The sequence below is a fragment of the Brienomyrus brachyistius genome, unplaced genomic scaffold (assembly GCF_023856365.1).
Source record: "Brienomyrus brachyistius isolate T26 unplaced genomic scaffold, BBRACH_0.4 scaffold977, whole genome shotgun sequence".
NCBI lineage: Eukaryota > Metazoa > Chordata > Actinopteri > Osteoglossiformes > Mormyridae > Brienomyrus > Brienomyrus brachyistius.
The window spans coordinates 34264-47057 of NW_026043252.1; the positions used below are offsets into that span (position 1 = coordinate 34264).

The 12794-nt window shown below is 44.9% G+C and overlaps 1 protein-coding gene across 1 annotated transcript; it reads right to left on the reverse strand.

The window, feature by feature from the left end:
- Positions 1 to 2483: 2483 nt before the first annotated feature.
- On the reverse strand, positions 2484 to 9043 carry LOC125729983 (splicing factor U2AF 65 kDa subunit-like). The gene is made up of 7 exons (XM_049005752.1): positions 8941 to 9043; positions 8474 to 8590; positions 8248 to 8386; positions 6931 to 7010; positions 3858 to 3980; positions 3680 to 3766; positions 2484 to 3493 (listed from the first exon to the last, which is right to left on the reverse strand). The coding sequence occupies exons 1-7, from the start codon at positions 9010 to 9012 to the stop codon at positions 3116 to 3118; spliced, it is 996 nt and encodes a 331-aa protein (XP_048861709.1). The 5' UTR covers positions 9013 to 9043; the 3' UTR covers positions 2484 to 3115.
- Positions 9044 to 12794: the final 3751 nt, after the last annotated feature.

Below are 12794 nucleotides of genomic sequence, written 5' to 3' on the forward strand. Positions count from 1 at the left end.
TTATGTCTTTTATTCATATCTATTTTGTTTTATAGAAATAGAGGAAGATGAGGAATTGGAGAGGATGATGCTTTGTTGGTCCCCTTCCAAAACCGAAGGCCCGATGAGTGAGAATCTCATATGCATGCACACACACAAACAGTCACTCTTCAGGATTCAGTATAAATTAAGGAATCAATATTATTTGTGGTTCATTTGTGGTTTTTTCACTTTGCTTTCAGGTTTGCAAGTTGTTGGAGTCCATGATGCTAAAGGTTCTTTCCCTTCAATTATGGAGGATAATTCTGGATGTCATGATCAGAATTTTTCATCCAAGTTCTTTATTATTCATCTTGTTTTGGCCACGTTCAGGCCCGTTTTGATGCCTGTGTTCTGTTTGTTCCATTGTTCAAGACTATGCAGCCAGAGATGACCTGGAGGGAGTTTCAAAAATCTCCTTTTTATGAGGCTGAAAAGCAGCGTTGGTCAGCGGAGAGAAAAAAGTAACACACTACCTGCTACTTCAAGAGCAGCGTTATTTGTAAAAATTGTAAATGTTTTCCATATACACTCTGTCCACTTTATTAAGAACAGCTATTTTGTGTCTGGGCTCATTTTTCACTGACAAATAATGCATGGCAACAGGTGGGTTACAATCAGATTGTAAAAATTGCCGCTGTTAGGTAGGTTTTCTTAAAGAAGTGGCAAGCATAGTTTTTTTTTAAAACAAAAAAAGTAAAGATTGTTTTATATTCTTTATAGTTCAGTATTGTTTGAATATACACTTGCAGCATTTTAACATATGGTTAATATGTTCCTTGTTTGTTCCTGATTCTCTAAGGTCATAAATTATCCCTGAGCATCTCTCAAAGTGTGGGGCAGTTACCCCAATGGCTAAATTCCCCATCGTGACCCTTTCAGATCTGTCCTATTAATCATTCCCTATCCACTGGCTAAATCTCTCTTGTCTCATCACCACCTCAACCAGTGTGGTGAGTCTAAGAAAGTGTTACGGCGTCAGTCAGGAGTTTTGGGCACACCTACCTATAGAATTGTTTCTTTGTACTATTCTTTACATTTTGTAATATTTATAAAGACATCATAACTATAAAGTAATACACATGGAATTATGCACTACTCAGAAAAGTTATTTAAAAAAAATAATTTGTTGGGGGGGACAATTCTGTTGGAACTCAGAAGGTTGCCGGTTCAAATCCCAGGGCTGGCCGAGTGATCCCACCATTGGGCCCTTGAGCAAGGCCCTTAACCCCAGCTGCTCCAGGGACTGACTGATCCTGCTTTCTACTTTATACTAGTTTAATGAGGTGGCCTCCTGGAATGCTTTTCCAGCTCTCCTGAAGGAGCCGTCTCATATATGCTGAGCACTCAGCCGATTTTCTTTAACTCTCTGGTCAGACTCCTTGAAAAACATTTCTACTGGGTTTAGCTCAAGTATCCAGGTAATATGACCCAGTCCCTTTGTAGGCAGAGTGGTGTGTCCAAATTACTGACTGGTACTGTATGTCTAACTATCTGACAGTTGTTAAAATGCTGCAGCATCACTGTTAGTATTGTCATAACAATGCTATTTTTAATTATGCTTTTTGTTTTGATTCAGGATTCAATGAGTCATTTGTTAACATGCTACAAAATGCATGCATTAACACTGCTGTTTAAGAAAATTAATCATTTCATCTATTTAATATTTGACATACACTACCGTTCAATTATATACCCTGTGACAAGACTTGATTGGGGTCAGTTTTATCCTACAAAAGGATAATGACCCAAACCAAACCTCCAAAATGTGTTAGCAATATTTAAAGAATAAGCAGTCAGACATACCAGGAGATTGATGCAGAGGACTGCCAGTTGCTGATAATAGGCCTCTATATGTAGATGTGGATAAAATTTTGTGAATTGCATGAAAATGTGTTTTTCTTTGGAAAACAAAGAAATTTGCATGTGATCCCAAACTTTTGAGCGGTAATGTATATCTTGGGGGTGGCATGGTGGTGCAGTGGTTAGCACTGTTGCCTCACACCTCTGGGACCCAGGTTTGAGTCGCCGCCTGTGTCACATGTGTGTGGAGTTTGCATGTTCTCCCCATGTCGTCGTGGGGGGTACTCCGGTTTCCCCCCACAGTCCAAAAACATGCTGAGGCTAATTGGAGTTGCTAAATTGCCCATAGGTGTGCATGTGAGAGTGAATGGTGTGTGAGTGTGCCCTGCGATGGGCTGGCCCCCCATCCTGGGTTGTTCCCTGCCTCGTGCCCATTGCTTCCGGGATAGGCTCCGGACCCCCGTGACCCAGTAGAATAAGCGGTTTGGAAAATGGATGGATGGATGGATGTATATCTTATCATACCCCTGAGTATGAGAACCTGAGTACTTGTCTCTTTCTGTGTAAATAGACTCAATAAACAATACATTTTATTCATAACTGTCTATGTCTGTTTAATTACCACAGCGACATAAATAAATAAATAAATAAAATTGTAACCATAGTTTTAAGCTGTTTATTAAATACATCAATATCAAGAAAACGAAGAATAATGGATGAATGTGATTACAAGAAATGGAGAAATTTGTTCATGCTTTTTTGAAAACATGCCTCAAAATGATTAGCATTTCAATCTAACTTGAAATGTATCAGAAAAAAAATCATTAACGGAGATTTTGCAGCGCCGGGGAGGGTCTCTTCGCTTCGCAAAAAAAATCCTTCAATTTCATTGGCTGCCACTGTGTTATGGCTATACGCGACCGGCCCCCGCGTGACAGGCGGGGATACTCACCACTATACTAACGAGGAAATTTACGCGCACTGCTTTTACATATTCAAGATAAACAGCGGATGACTATTAACATTTGCGAGTAATCAATGATTGTACAAAATTTTCTTTCTTACACAAAGAAAATGTTGAGGGCAGAATGAAAAATGATTGTCTGTCGTCTATCTGAACCAATCAGACTGTCCGTCGTCTATCTGAACCAATCAGACTGTCCGTCGTCTATCTGAACCAATCAGACTGTCCGTCGTCTATCTGAACCAATCAGATTGTCCGTCGTCTATCTGAACCAATCAGATTGTCCGTCGTCTATCTGAACCAATCAGATTGTCCGTCTATCTGAACCAATCAGATTGTTTTTCTTACACAAAAAATTATTCCGTTTTCAAAACACTTTTGTGCAAGAAATGCTCCCATGAGCCTGTGTTTAGTGCCTACAGAGGTCTTCTTTTTGCCACTGGTACAGGAGAGTACGGGTCCCACCTTGCCACAGCCAGGCACCTCCACGCCATCGACGGGCCGCGGAATCTCGATGGAGCGCACGTTGCCGTACTTGCAACACTCCTCCCGGATGTCCTCCAGGATCTCCTCGTAGTCCTCGTCGTCCACCAGCTCCTCGGGCATGACCATGTTGAGGAGGCACAGCACCTCCGTGGGCATGCCGGAGCTCTGCAGCCGCTGCAGCCCTGGAACCTGCAGCGTCACCGGCGTCTCGATGATGGCCGTCTGTCCCGGGGGGCGACAAGAGTGTCAGATACCCCCTGATCGTCCAATCGTCTCGAGTAACAGCGAGAAATTTACATGGACCCAAATAAACCCAAGAAATAGGGGCATTAAGCTTCCTGGGAGGCACCCAGGAACCAAGTTGGGTTTAGGACATCAGAAAGGCGGCAGCCGAGGGCAAATACTCACAGCGTTGGCATTCTTAGCCCCCACGCTTGCCCGCTGGACGATGAGCTTCTTGTCTCCGAGCTGCATGCCATTGAGTCCAGCCACGGCCTGCGGGATGCATCCCACACAAGCGTCAGCAATTCCATCCGGAAGCCCCGAGTCACCCCAGACCTTCCAGCTGCTGCCCCACCTCACGCACCTGGTCAGTGGCACTGATGTCCACGTATTCACAGAAAGCGTAACCCTTAGACAGTGACGTGGCACTGTCCTTCACAAGGTTGAAGGCCTTAAGAGGTCCGAACGACGTCAAGAGTTCCTTCACCTGGGCAAGAGGAGGAGACGCGGGGGGGCGATTAGCCCGACAGTCCAGGCACGGCGCCTCGCTAGAAATGCTAATCTTAACTGTGGGAGAAGCAGCATGTTAAACTTTGCAAAACGACATGAGGAAACAGTGAAGACATCAGGAAAATGGCTTTATGACAAGTGGCTCGACATTACGGTGCAACACTAGAGCTCAAAGCCCCCTGTGCCCTTTCTGCATGACTTACTTACTGGGAGCGTACAAAAGTAACTATTTTGATTCTTGTCAATGAATGATAACACAGATTCCCCCCCCCCATCCTACAGCATATACAACACAACTGAATTCCTAATCAAGTTCTCTGATAATTCCAACTACGAATTTTGAAATATGGACCGAGTTGCATCTGATTTTAAGGGCCACAATAATTAAGCTAGATGGTATATAAAAAAAAAAACTAAATAAAAACAGCTAATTATATGTTAAGTGTTCCATGTATACAATGTGGAGGGGGGGGGGGCGACTCGGCAGAACACAAACCCAGCCGAATCACTGACTTCCTGTTCTTAAAACCAAGAACCACATTGGTGCAGTTAATTAGAGGGACAAAGCCTACAGGAGATAAACTCACAGGTAAAGCTAAGAGCCGCCACAGGGTCCTGCTAAAGGGGCCACGGCTTGAAGCCAAACAGGACGAAATAGCTCTGCTAACATCATTCCTCACTTATTCTACAGGAATCTACTGTAAAGCCGCATTAACCACTGACTTCAGAAAGGAGTCACCTGGGACACTGGCAGCCACAAGAGGGCGCTACCTCCTACCTTCTCTTAGGGGCAAAAAAAAAAAAAAATCAAATTTATACCCTGTGATCAGCATAATAAGTCTCTCCCCAGCCTTCAACCCCCAAAAAAAGGACCCCATATGCTTAAGAGCACTCCAGGACAGAGCCCCCCCACAGGGGCAGGCCGTCGACAGGGAGGATATCCGTGCGAGGGACGGAATGTCTTACTTGCCTTGTGTTACATGTTGGCATGGCAGCAGTAGGTCAGTACTACTGAACAAATTATGAGCGAAGACTTAACGATCTTACAGGCCCCTAGCTGGGGACAAAGTGGGGAACAAAAATGAAAGAGCTGTAAGTATCAAAGCGGTAGCAGGGACTGCAAAAAAAATGTAAACACCAGGATACAAGCAGCGGTTTCCATTTCACCTGTCTATGGCACATTTACTGGCTTTGACGTGAAATACATTAACAGTTCTGCTGGATTCAAACTCTCTCCCCCCAGTGCTGCTTTGGTACAGCCTTCCTCTTGACTTGGATTACATGTGACTCACACTGGATAAGAAAGATTACGATGACAATCCGAAAAGGAGGAAAAAAATCAAAGAAAAACAAACTGACTGCACTTCTCACTTACCTTTCACTGAAACCGCGATCACTATCTTGTGGGCTGAGTCTTGCCATTTTTAACAGTTTAGGCTAAAGTGAGTGGGACACCGGAGCTCAAAATGTTACAATGCAGGGGTGGACGCAAAACGTTTTGCGATTAACTTTTGCAAAATAAATAGGTAAACTATTAAATGCCTGTATGGATTATGTCTATAATGGGCCGATTTCAGTGGGGTGGCGATATAGGAAGAAAAAAAAAATCATAAAAGATGCTAATGAGAAGTAGAAAATGTCTAAAATGTGACCCTTTCAACACTTTCAGAGTAAGACGACCTCATCTGTGCATGTTGTTATGGTAATATTATCCATCACTGACGTCATAACAGAATAGGGCATGGGGCACGATGTGAAAACTCCAGTGAAGCTGATAATCGTTCACCGGGAAAAAGGTCCGAAGTATTTTCTGCCTTTCGAGCGACACAGCAATGTAGGGAACGATTCTTCCGCAGCTCCCCATCGCTGTTAACGGGATGTGAAGTCATCGTTCTCAGTGTGCGGACATGGACGTGAGACACGGCACGTCTGCGAATACTGAAGCGTTTGGGGACTTGGTCGATCTCCCCCACATTTCAAGCACAGTCTATGGTAGTGTTTCCCAGCCCAGTCCTCGGGGGTACCCCCCGGTCAGTCCACGTTTTTGCTTCCTCTCAGCGCACCTGTACCAGGTATTCGGTGTTCCTGATTGGCTGGGAGCTAGGAGGGAGCGAAAATGTGGACAGTCGGCGGTTCCCCGAGGACTGGGATTGGGCAAACACAGGTGTACGGCAATGTGGAGGTATTCGTCAGTTAGGTGACGCGCAGATGACTCGATTTTAAATTTTCATGCAGCAAAACGACGCGGCTGATTCATCCGACTAACACTCAGCAATTAACCCGATATACAAATATTCCAGGGTACCCAGCAACAGGCAGCACAGGGACTGGCTACGTGACTGGTTCGGCAAGCCGCCAGCTGTAAGGCACGTTTCCCAAAGCCTTTGTTGCTAATAAGGTTATTTGCTAACAACATTAGCAACTTACAACTGAATGGTTCCAACTATGCAAGTCGATAACATGAGGTTTTGGGAAACGTACCTTTTACATTAGCGGGGTCTCAATATCTTCATAATTTACAGCTGGATAAACAATGAGCGTAATGTAACTGTCAACTCATTACCTACATGTCTAATAAATGTTTAATAAATCCCATGAATATCTTTAAAAAAAAAAAAAAAAAAACCTCAAATGTGCGGCTATTTTCAGCAGCTAGCTTTAAACATGATGCTGACATTTGACCCCCCAGTATCTTGTAATGAATTTTAAGCGGTGAGGTAACTTTGACAGGCTTTCTTTTCCTACTAATCAGTTACACAGAGACGAGTGTTTATTTTATGTATGTATGTATGTGCGTGCGCGTGCGTGCGTGCGTGCGTGCGTGCGTGTGTGTGCATGCCTGCTTGAGTTCCACGTGCAGCAGTGGGACAGAAACACAGGAGGGTTGTGGGTCGGCTCCCCGGTGACAGAGACTGAGGGCGGGGTACCTGATCATCACTGAGATAGTTGGGCAGGCCTCCGACAAAGAGCTTGTGTGGCGAGTCTGGAACCACGGTGGAGACGACCCCTGCAGACAGAGCGGCACGGCGCCCAAAGCCGGCCGATCACAGCAAACCGTCAACATGCCGGATAATGACCACGAGCAAACGGCGCGAGTGAAATAAGCCAACTTCAAATCAGTATGACGTCGTTATCTTCTATATAATATCAGATAAATGTAACTCCAGCAAAAAAATACCTAAATACTGGGGCAGTTTGACGACTGTTTTTTGTCTCTCCCATCTTGCTCTCCATGGGAGATGCTGACACATGCAGCACCAGTCAAAAGTATGGACACACCTGCTCTTAATGCATTTGTCTCTATTTTAGCTGTTATTCACCTTATAGTAAAAGGCCTTTGGGCATGGAAGTTATGCATATGAAGTACTGCAAAGACAAAATTTTTGTCTCTTCAAAATAGGAGCCATTGGCTTCGATGACAGCATTGCGGACTCAACCAGCTAACATATGTACCCACCTGGACCGTTTCTCCAACAGTCCTCGAGTTTCCACAAGTTCTGCGCGCAAGCTGGCTACCTTACTCTTACTCTCATCCAACTGATCCCAAACCAGCTCTATAGAGTTTAGGTTGGGGGGCTGTGGGGACCATCTCTTTCCTAGTTCACAAGGTAATAAGCTACTTGCATAACCTTCAAGGTGGGCTTTGGGTCATTATCTTGCTGAAAAACAAGTCGTTTTCAGTAGGTGTGTCCAGAATTTTTGACTAGAATAGGAGCCAGCAACCCTAGAACAATTTGGGGGTTAGGGTCCTTGCTCAAGGGCCCAGTGGTGAAATCACTCTGCCAACCCTGGTATTTGAACCAGCAACCTTCTTTTCATGGGCAAACATCACAGAGCCACACAGCCTATGTTAACAGTAAGAAGTGAGTGACTGAGCTGTGTGTGTGTGTGTGTGTGGCTCAGCTGGTTAGGATGCCAGCGTTATCATCAGAAGATCACTGGTTCACATCACTGGTGATCACACCACTGGGCCGGCGAGTTTGCTCTAGGGACAGGCTGACCCTGATTTCTCAAAAAAAAAAAAAAAAAAAAAAAAAAAACATTCTTCACTTTGGATAAAACTGTCTGCTAAATATTTACAACATTAAGTAAATAAAAGTGAAAGTCTCCCTCTTTATATGACAAGACATCTGCAGCTTGCGAAGGACAGTCAGTCCGTAACGAGTACAAAAAACTGGCCTTGCCGATCGGCTCTTCAAAGGTAAATAAAGATTAAGGTTATGACGGCGACAAGCAAAACGGACCTGGTACGTGGAAGGCGGGCTGCTCTGAGATGCCAGGCAGGGGGCGATAGTCGTGGGGCCGCCTGATTTTTAACGACTGACCCTGGAAAATGATGCCGTCGAAGGCCATTGCCTGCGTGGTCTCATCCACGGACCGAAACTAGGGCAGAACGAAGAACGTCGTTAATCAGGGAAGGCTGCGGTCTCCGCCTGGACACAGCAGCCATTAGGCAGGAAAGACTCTTACTTCAAGGAAGGCAAAGTTCTTGTCCTGGTTTATCTGAACAGCGAGGACGGGATTGGTGGGACCTTGACATAAGCCAGCCAATCGCATCTGGGTATTGAAGAAATCCGCCATGGCCTCCTAAAAAGACAGGCAGACACACTGAATGAAGACAGGCAGACGTCTGAAGACATCAAAACAGGCAAACGAGAAAAAAAATGACTGACAAGTCTAGTACATTTATCTATTTATTTTGCGGACACTTTCATCCAAAGCAACATACATTTCATTGAAGAAGCAGGACCAGACAGTTCCTAGAGCAAATAGTGCTTAAGGGCTGCGCTCGGGGGCCCAATGGTGAAATCACTCTGCTGCCCAAGGGATTTGAACCAACAACCTTCTTGTGACCGGCTCAGTGTCCTAACTCACTGAGCTACACATGACACCAGTATGCATGACAGAAGGCAACGCGGGACTTTGCCTGGACTCACCTCCGTCAGGCCGAAGGGGATGTTGCCGACATAAAGCCGCCTGGCCTGCCGGGTCATCTGGCTGCCGACCATCGGCACCTGGGTGGGCGTCACTGCCACGCCGCTGGTGGTGGATGTTGCCAGTAAAGCTATCGTGGGGATCTGCCCTGCAGCTGTGGGGAGGAGAAAGGGCTTCAAGACCCCAACCAGGGACGGCCTGAATTTTGCCTCTGCTCTCTGTATGGGGAATTTGCCTGGAATAGGCTCCAGGGGAGCCTGACTAAGATAACTGGTTGGACGATGGATGGGTAATTAATATCGTTTCAATCTGACAGACAGCACTTTATTAAACTAGCAATAAAATATCACCTTTCTATCCCAGCAGGTCCTTCATATAGAAGCTTAAATAAATCCCTGAAGGTGCAGTTTTCAGTGAAGCATTTAAACGCAGGTGCTGCTCGAGGAATCAGCTTCATGCATCAGTTATAACAGCGTTACGGTAATGCACCGCTGCAAAAGTACAGACACGGAGCGGCCAATGCATCTTACGTAAATCGGTAATAACCAATTACCGCAATCGCAGGCATAGTCAGAGCGCAGATATGAATGACTGGAACTGCTAGTTTATCAAACACGGCGGCACTTAGTGCTCGTCTAGCCGAATCAGGTCGTTTCGAATGACATTTTAGTGATTTAGTGATAAGGAGCTGATATGACAAGATTGCCATTTGATAGGTACATAAATCAATCCTACTTTCGACTCCGTTGTAACGCATGTTGTATATTTCAGTTGCGTTAGTATGGCTTAAGTTTATTCAGTTTACTGGATTCTCTGCACTTTAATGAAGTTATATGTGTATTGTTATATAACTGTACATCATTGTTAGTTACTGCTATCCGCTGTAAAGGTAGATACAGGTGCAAGACTTTGCAATAACGACCTAAAAGCAGTTGTTATGATTCCAGGGAACGCGGCTGATTTTTAGAGTCTATACATCATGAAGAAACGGCGATCGTGTGAGAAAGACTTATTCTGTACGGATGACAGGGCCAGCATTTCGGACCCAAGGGAAAGGCTATTGTGCATCGGAAAGAGACAAAATCATATCATTATATAGAAAACTCGTCGTAGTATTTAAAAACCAAGTAACTAACACTGTTATTAAGTGCGGACTTTAAATCAAGTGGTCGCGGTCGTTTTTATTTGCATAAAACTTTAAACGTGATCTTGAAAATATAACGCTTGCAACAAACATCCATGCATAGTGTGTTACTGCGAATGAAAATACGCGGGTCGCAATTTATGATCCAAGTGTATAATGGTAAATAATTAAATAAATAAAACCGCAGGCTTTCACATCGAGTGCACCCCAATAACGTTTCATTGAAATGTCCATGTTATGTACGCCGGGCACTGATGGATGCAGGCCTAGCGATCTCTATAACAATGCCAAGCAAAGAATGTCACTGATTTACCAAAGCGGTCAGTTTTCGGGGATCCTGCGGCAGCTGGGAGAAGAAGAATCGGGCAGGTTTCAGAATCGGCGAGCGCTCGGATAAAAGGCACCGATTTCCCAGCCGCGCTTTTCTTTCCGGAACCAGCAGAAGTGCCCTCCGCACCATCCTCGGCGCTAGGACACGCCGGCCACTTTATTACCCTAAAACAGGGAGCATACACCGATCTTCAAAGCCAAACTTACCTTGCCGATTTTCGCTTAACTGCTTCTCAAACTCATCGAAATCGGACATTTTTCAGTCCGTACTAAAGACGTATTGCAAAATAAGCAGAGGTCCAACAGTAGGCCTTTGAATGGGCTACAGGCTGCATTGGGTTCTGCTGCTTTTTCTTCCGAGTCGCCTGCCCCTCCTCCCCCGAAGTCATCGGCTCTTCCTCGGTTGTATCACACACAGGTTCGGAAACATTCGATGCGCATTACCGTCCCCTCCTGCACTGGAGGGTTAAGGACAACGTGATTATATCGAACCAAAATTGAAATGTGCAAGTTGACTTTCCTAGTTATACGTCTTCATTTTTATTCTGGGTTTAACAACCATGAGTTTATGACGTATTTTACATGATTAGTTGGCGACTGGACCTTATTGTTTATATCTCTTATTAAGGATCCATCCATCCATACATCAATTATCAAAACCACACACTTACAATCCGAGTCTAGTTTCATATGCTGCGCTGCTGAGCGACCCGCAGAATATTATGCATGAGTACAAGTCACAAGCCCCGTTTCCACTAACACGGGGCCGGTTCTAGCTTGGTGCCTTTTGAGACCGAGGCAAAAAGATGCAGAAATGTGTTTTTCTTTGGAAAACAAAGAAATTTGCATGTGATCCCAAACTTTTGAGCGGTAATGTATATCTTGGGGGTGGCATGGTGGTGCAGTGGTTAGCACTGTTGCCTCACACCTCTGGGACCCAGGTTTGAGTCGCCGCCTGTGTCACATGTGTGTGGAGTTTGCATGTTCTCCCCATGTCGTCGTGGGGGGTACTCCGGTTTCCCCCCACAGTCCAAAAACATGCTGAGGCTAATTGGAGTTGCTAAATTGCCCATAGGTGTGCATGTGAGAGTGAATGGTGTGTGAGTGTGCCCTGCGATGGGCTGGCCCCCCATCCTGGGTTGTTCCCTGCCTCGTGCCCATTGCTTCCGGGATAGGCTCCGGACCCCCGTGACCCAGTAGAATAAGCGGTTTGGAAAATGGATGGATGGATGGATGTATATCTTATCATACCCCTGAGTATGAGAACCTGAGTACTTGTCTCTTTCTGTGTAAATAGACTCAATAAACAATACATTTTATTCATAACTGTCTATGTCTGTTTAATTACCACAGCGACATAAATAAATAAATAAATAAAATTGTGACCATAGTTTTAAGCTGTTTATTAAATACATCAATATCAAGAAAACGAAGAATAATGGATGAATGTGATTACAAGAAATGGAGAAATTTGTTCATGCTTTTTTGAAAACATGCCTCAAAATGATTAGCATTTCAATCTAACTTGAAATGTATCAGAAAAAAAATCATTAACGGAGATTTTGCAGCGCCGGGGAGGGTCTCTTCGCTTCGCAAAAAAAATCCTTCAATTTCATTGGCTGCCACTGTGTTATGGCTATACGCGACCGGCCCCGCTCGGCCATGCGGCAGTTTCCCGTTAAACCGTAAGGAGTAGGTTAAGTCCAGCCTTGGCCTCCAAGCTGACGTTTTTCTACATATGTGCTTGTGTATCATGGACAGTAAGAGGGGGCAGGCAAGGAGAGAATTTCTCTCTTTGGGGATCAATAGAGTGTTATTATTATAACGTCTAAAAAGTATGATGGTCTGTCGATGAATCAATAAGAAAATAAATGAAGTCGTTTTCGCGAACACGCTGGTAAAGCCAGGGGCCGGACCGACTGTAGGGGGCGTGGCCAGAGACTGCCTGCTGACCATAGCTGTCAAGTCTCCCGTTTTGGCCGGGAAACTACCGTATTTTACTTCTCTTTCCCGCCGTCCTCCCGTATTAGTATTTTCCCGTAAATCTCCCGTATAATAATATATATATATATTTAAAAATTCTTCTGCCTCTCCAAACTGAACTGTCAGTAGCCTCGCGAGAACTGCCACCTGCATAGCCTGGGTGGCAGTTATCGCGAGATTAGTGCCAACAGCGGGAACGAGAAAGGAGAGAGATGGATGGATGGATGGATGTGTAGAAGGAGAAGGCGTCCCTGCCAAGAAACAAAGAAGTCATGTAAATACATCGGAAAATGGGACGACGAATTTACTTTCCTAAAGAGGAGCAGGATGGGGCACAGTCACGCGTTCTGTAAGATTTGTAAATGCGATTTTAGTGTCTCCCACGGGGAAGGAACGATG

Excerpts from the sequence above, each read along its gene's own strand:
- LOC125729983 (XM_049005752.1), bottom strand. The coding sequence starts at position 9,012 with ATGGTCGGCAGCCAGATGACCCGGCAGGCCAGGCGGCTTTATGTCGGC. Across the intron at positions 3,981-6,930 it reads ACTATCTCAGTGATGATCAG|GTGAAGGAACTCTTGACGTC; the intron begins GTACCCCGCCCT and ends CCTCTTGCCCAG. Across the intron at positions 3,494-3,679 it reads GGGCTAAGAATGCCAACGCT|ACGGCCATCATCGAGACGCC; the intron begins GTGAGTATTTGC and ends CCCCCGGGACAG.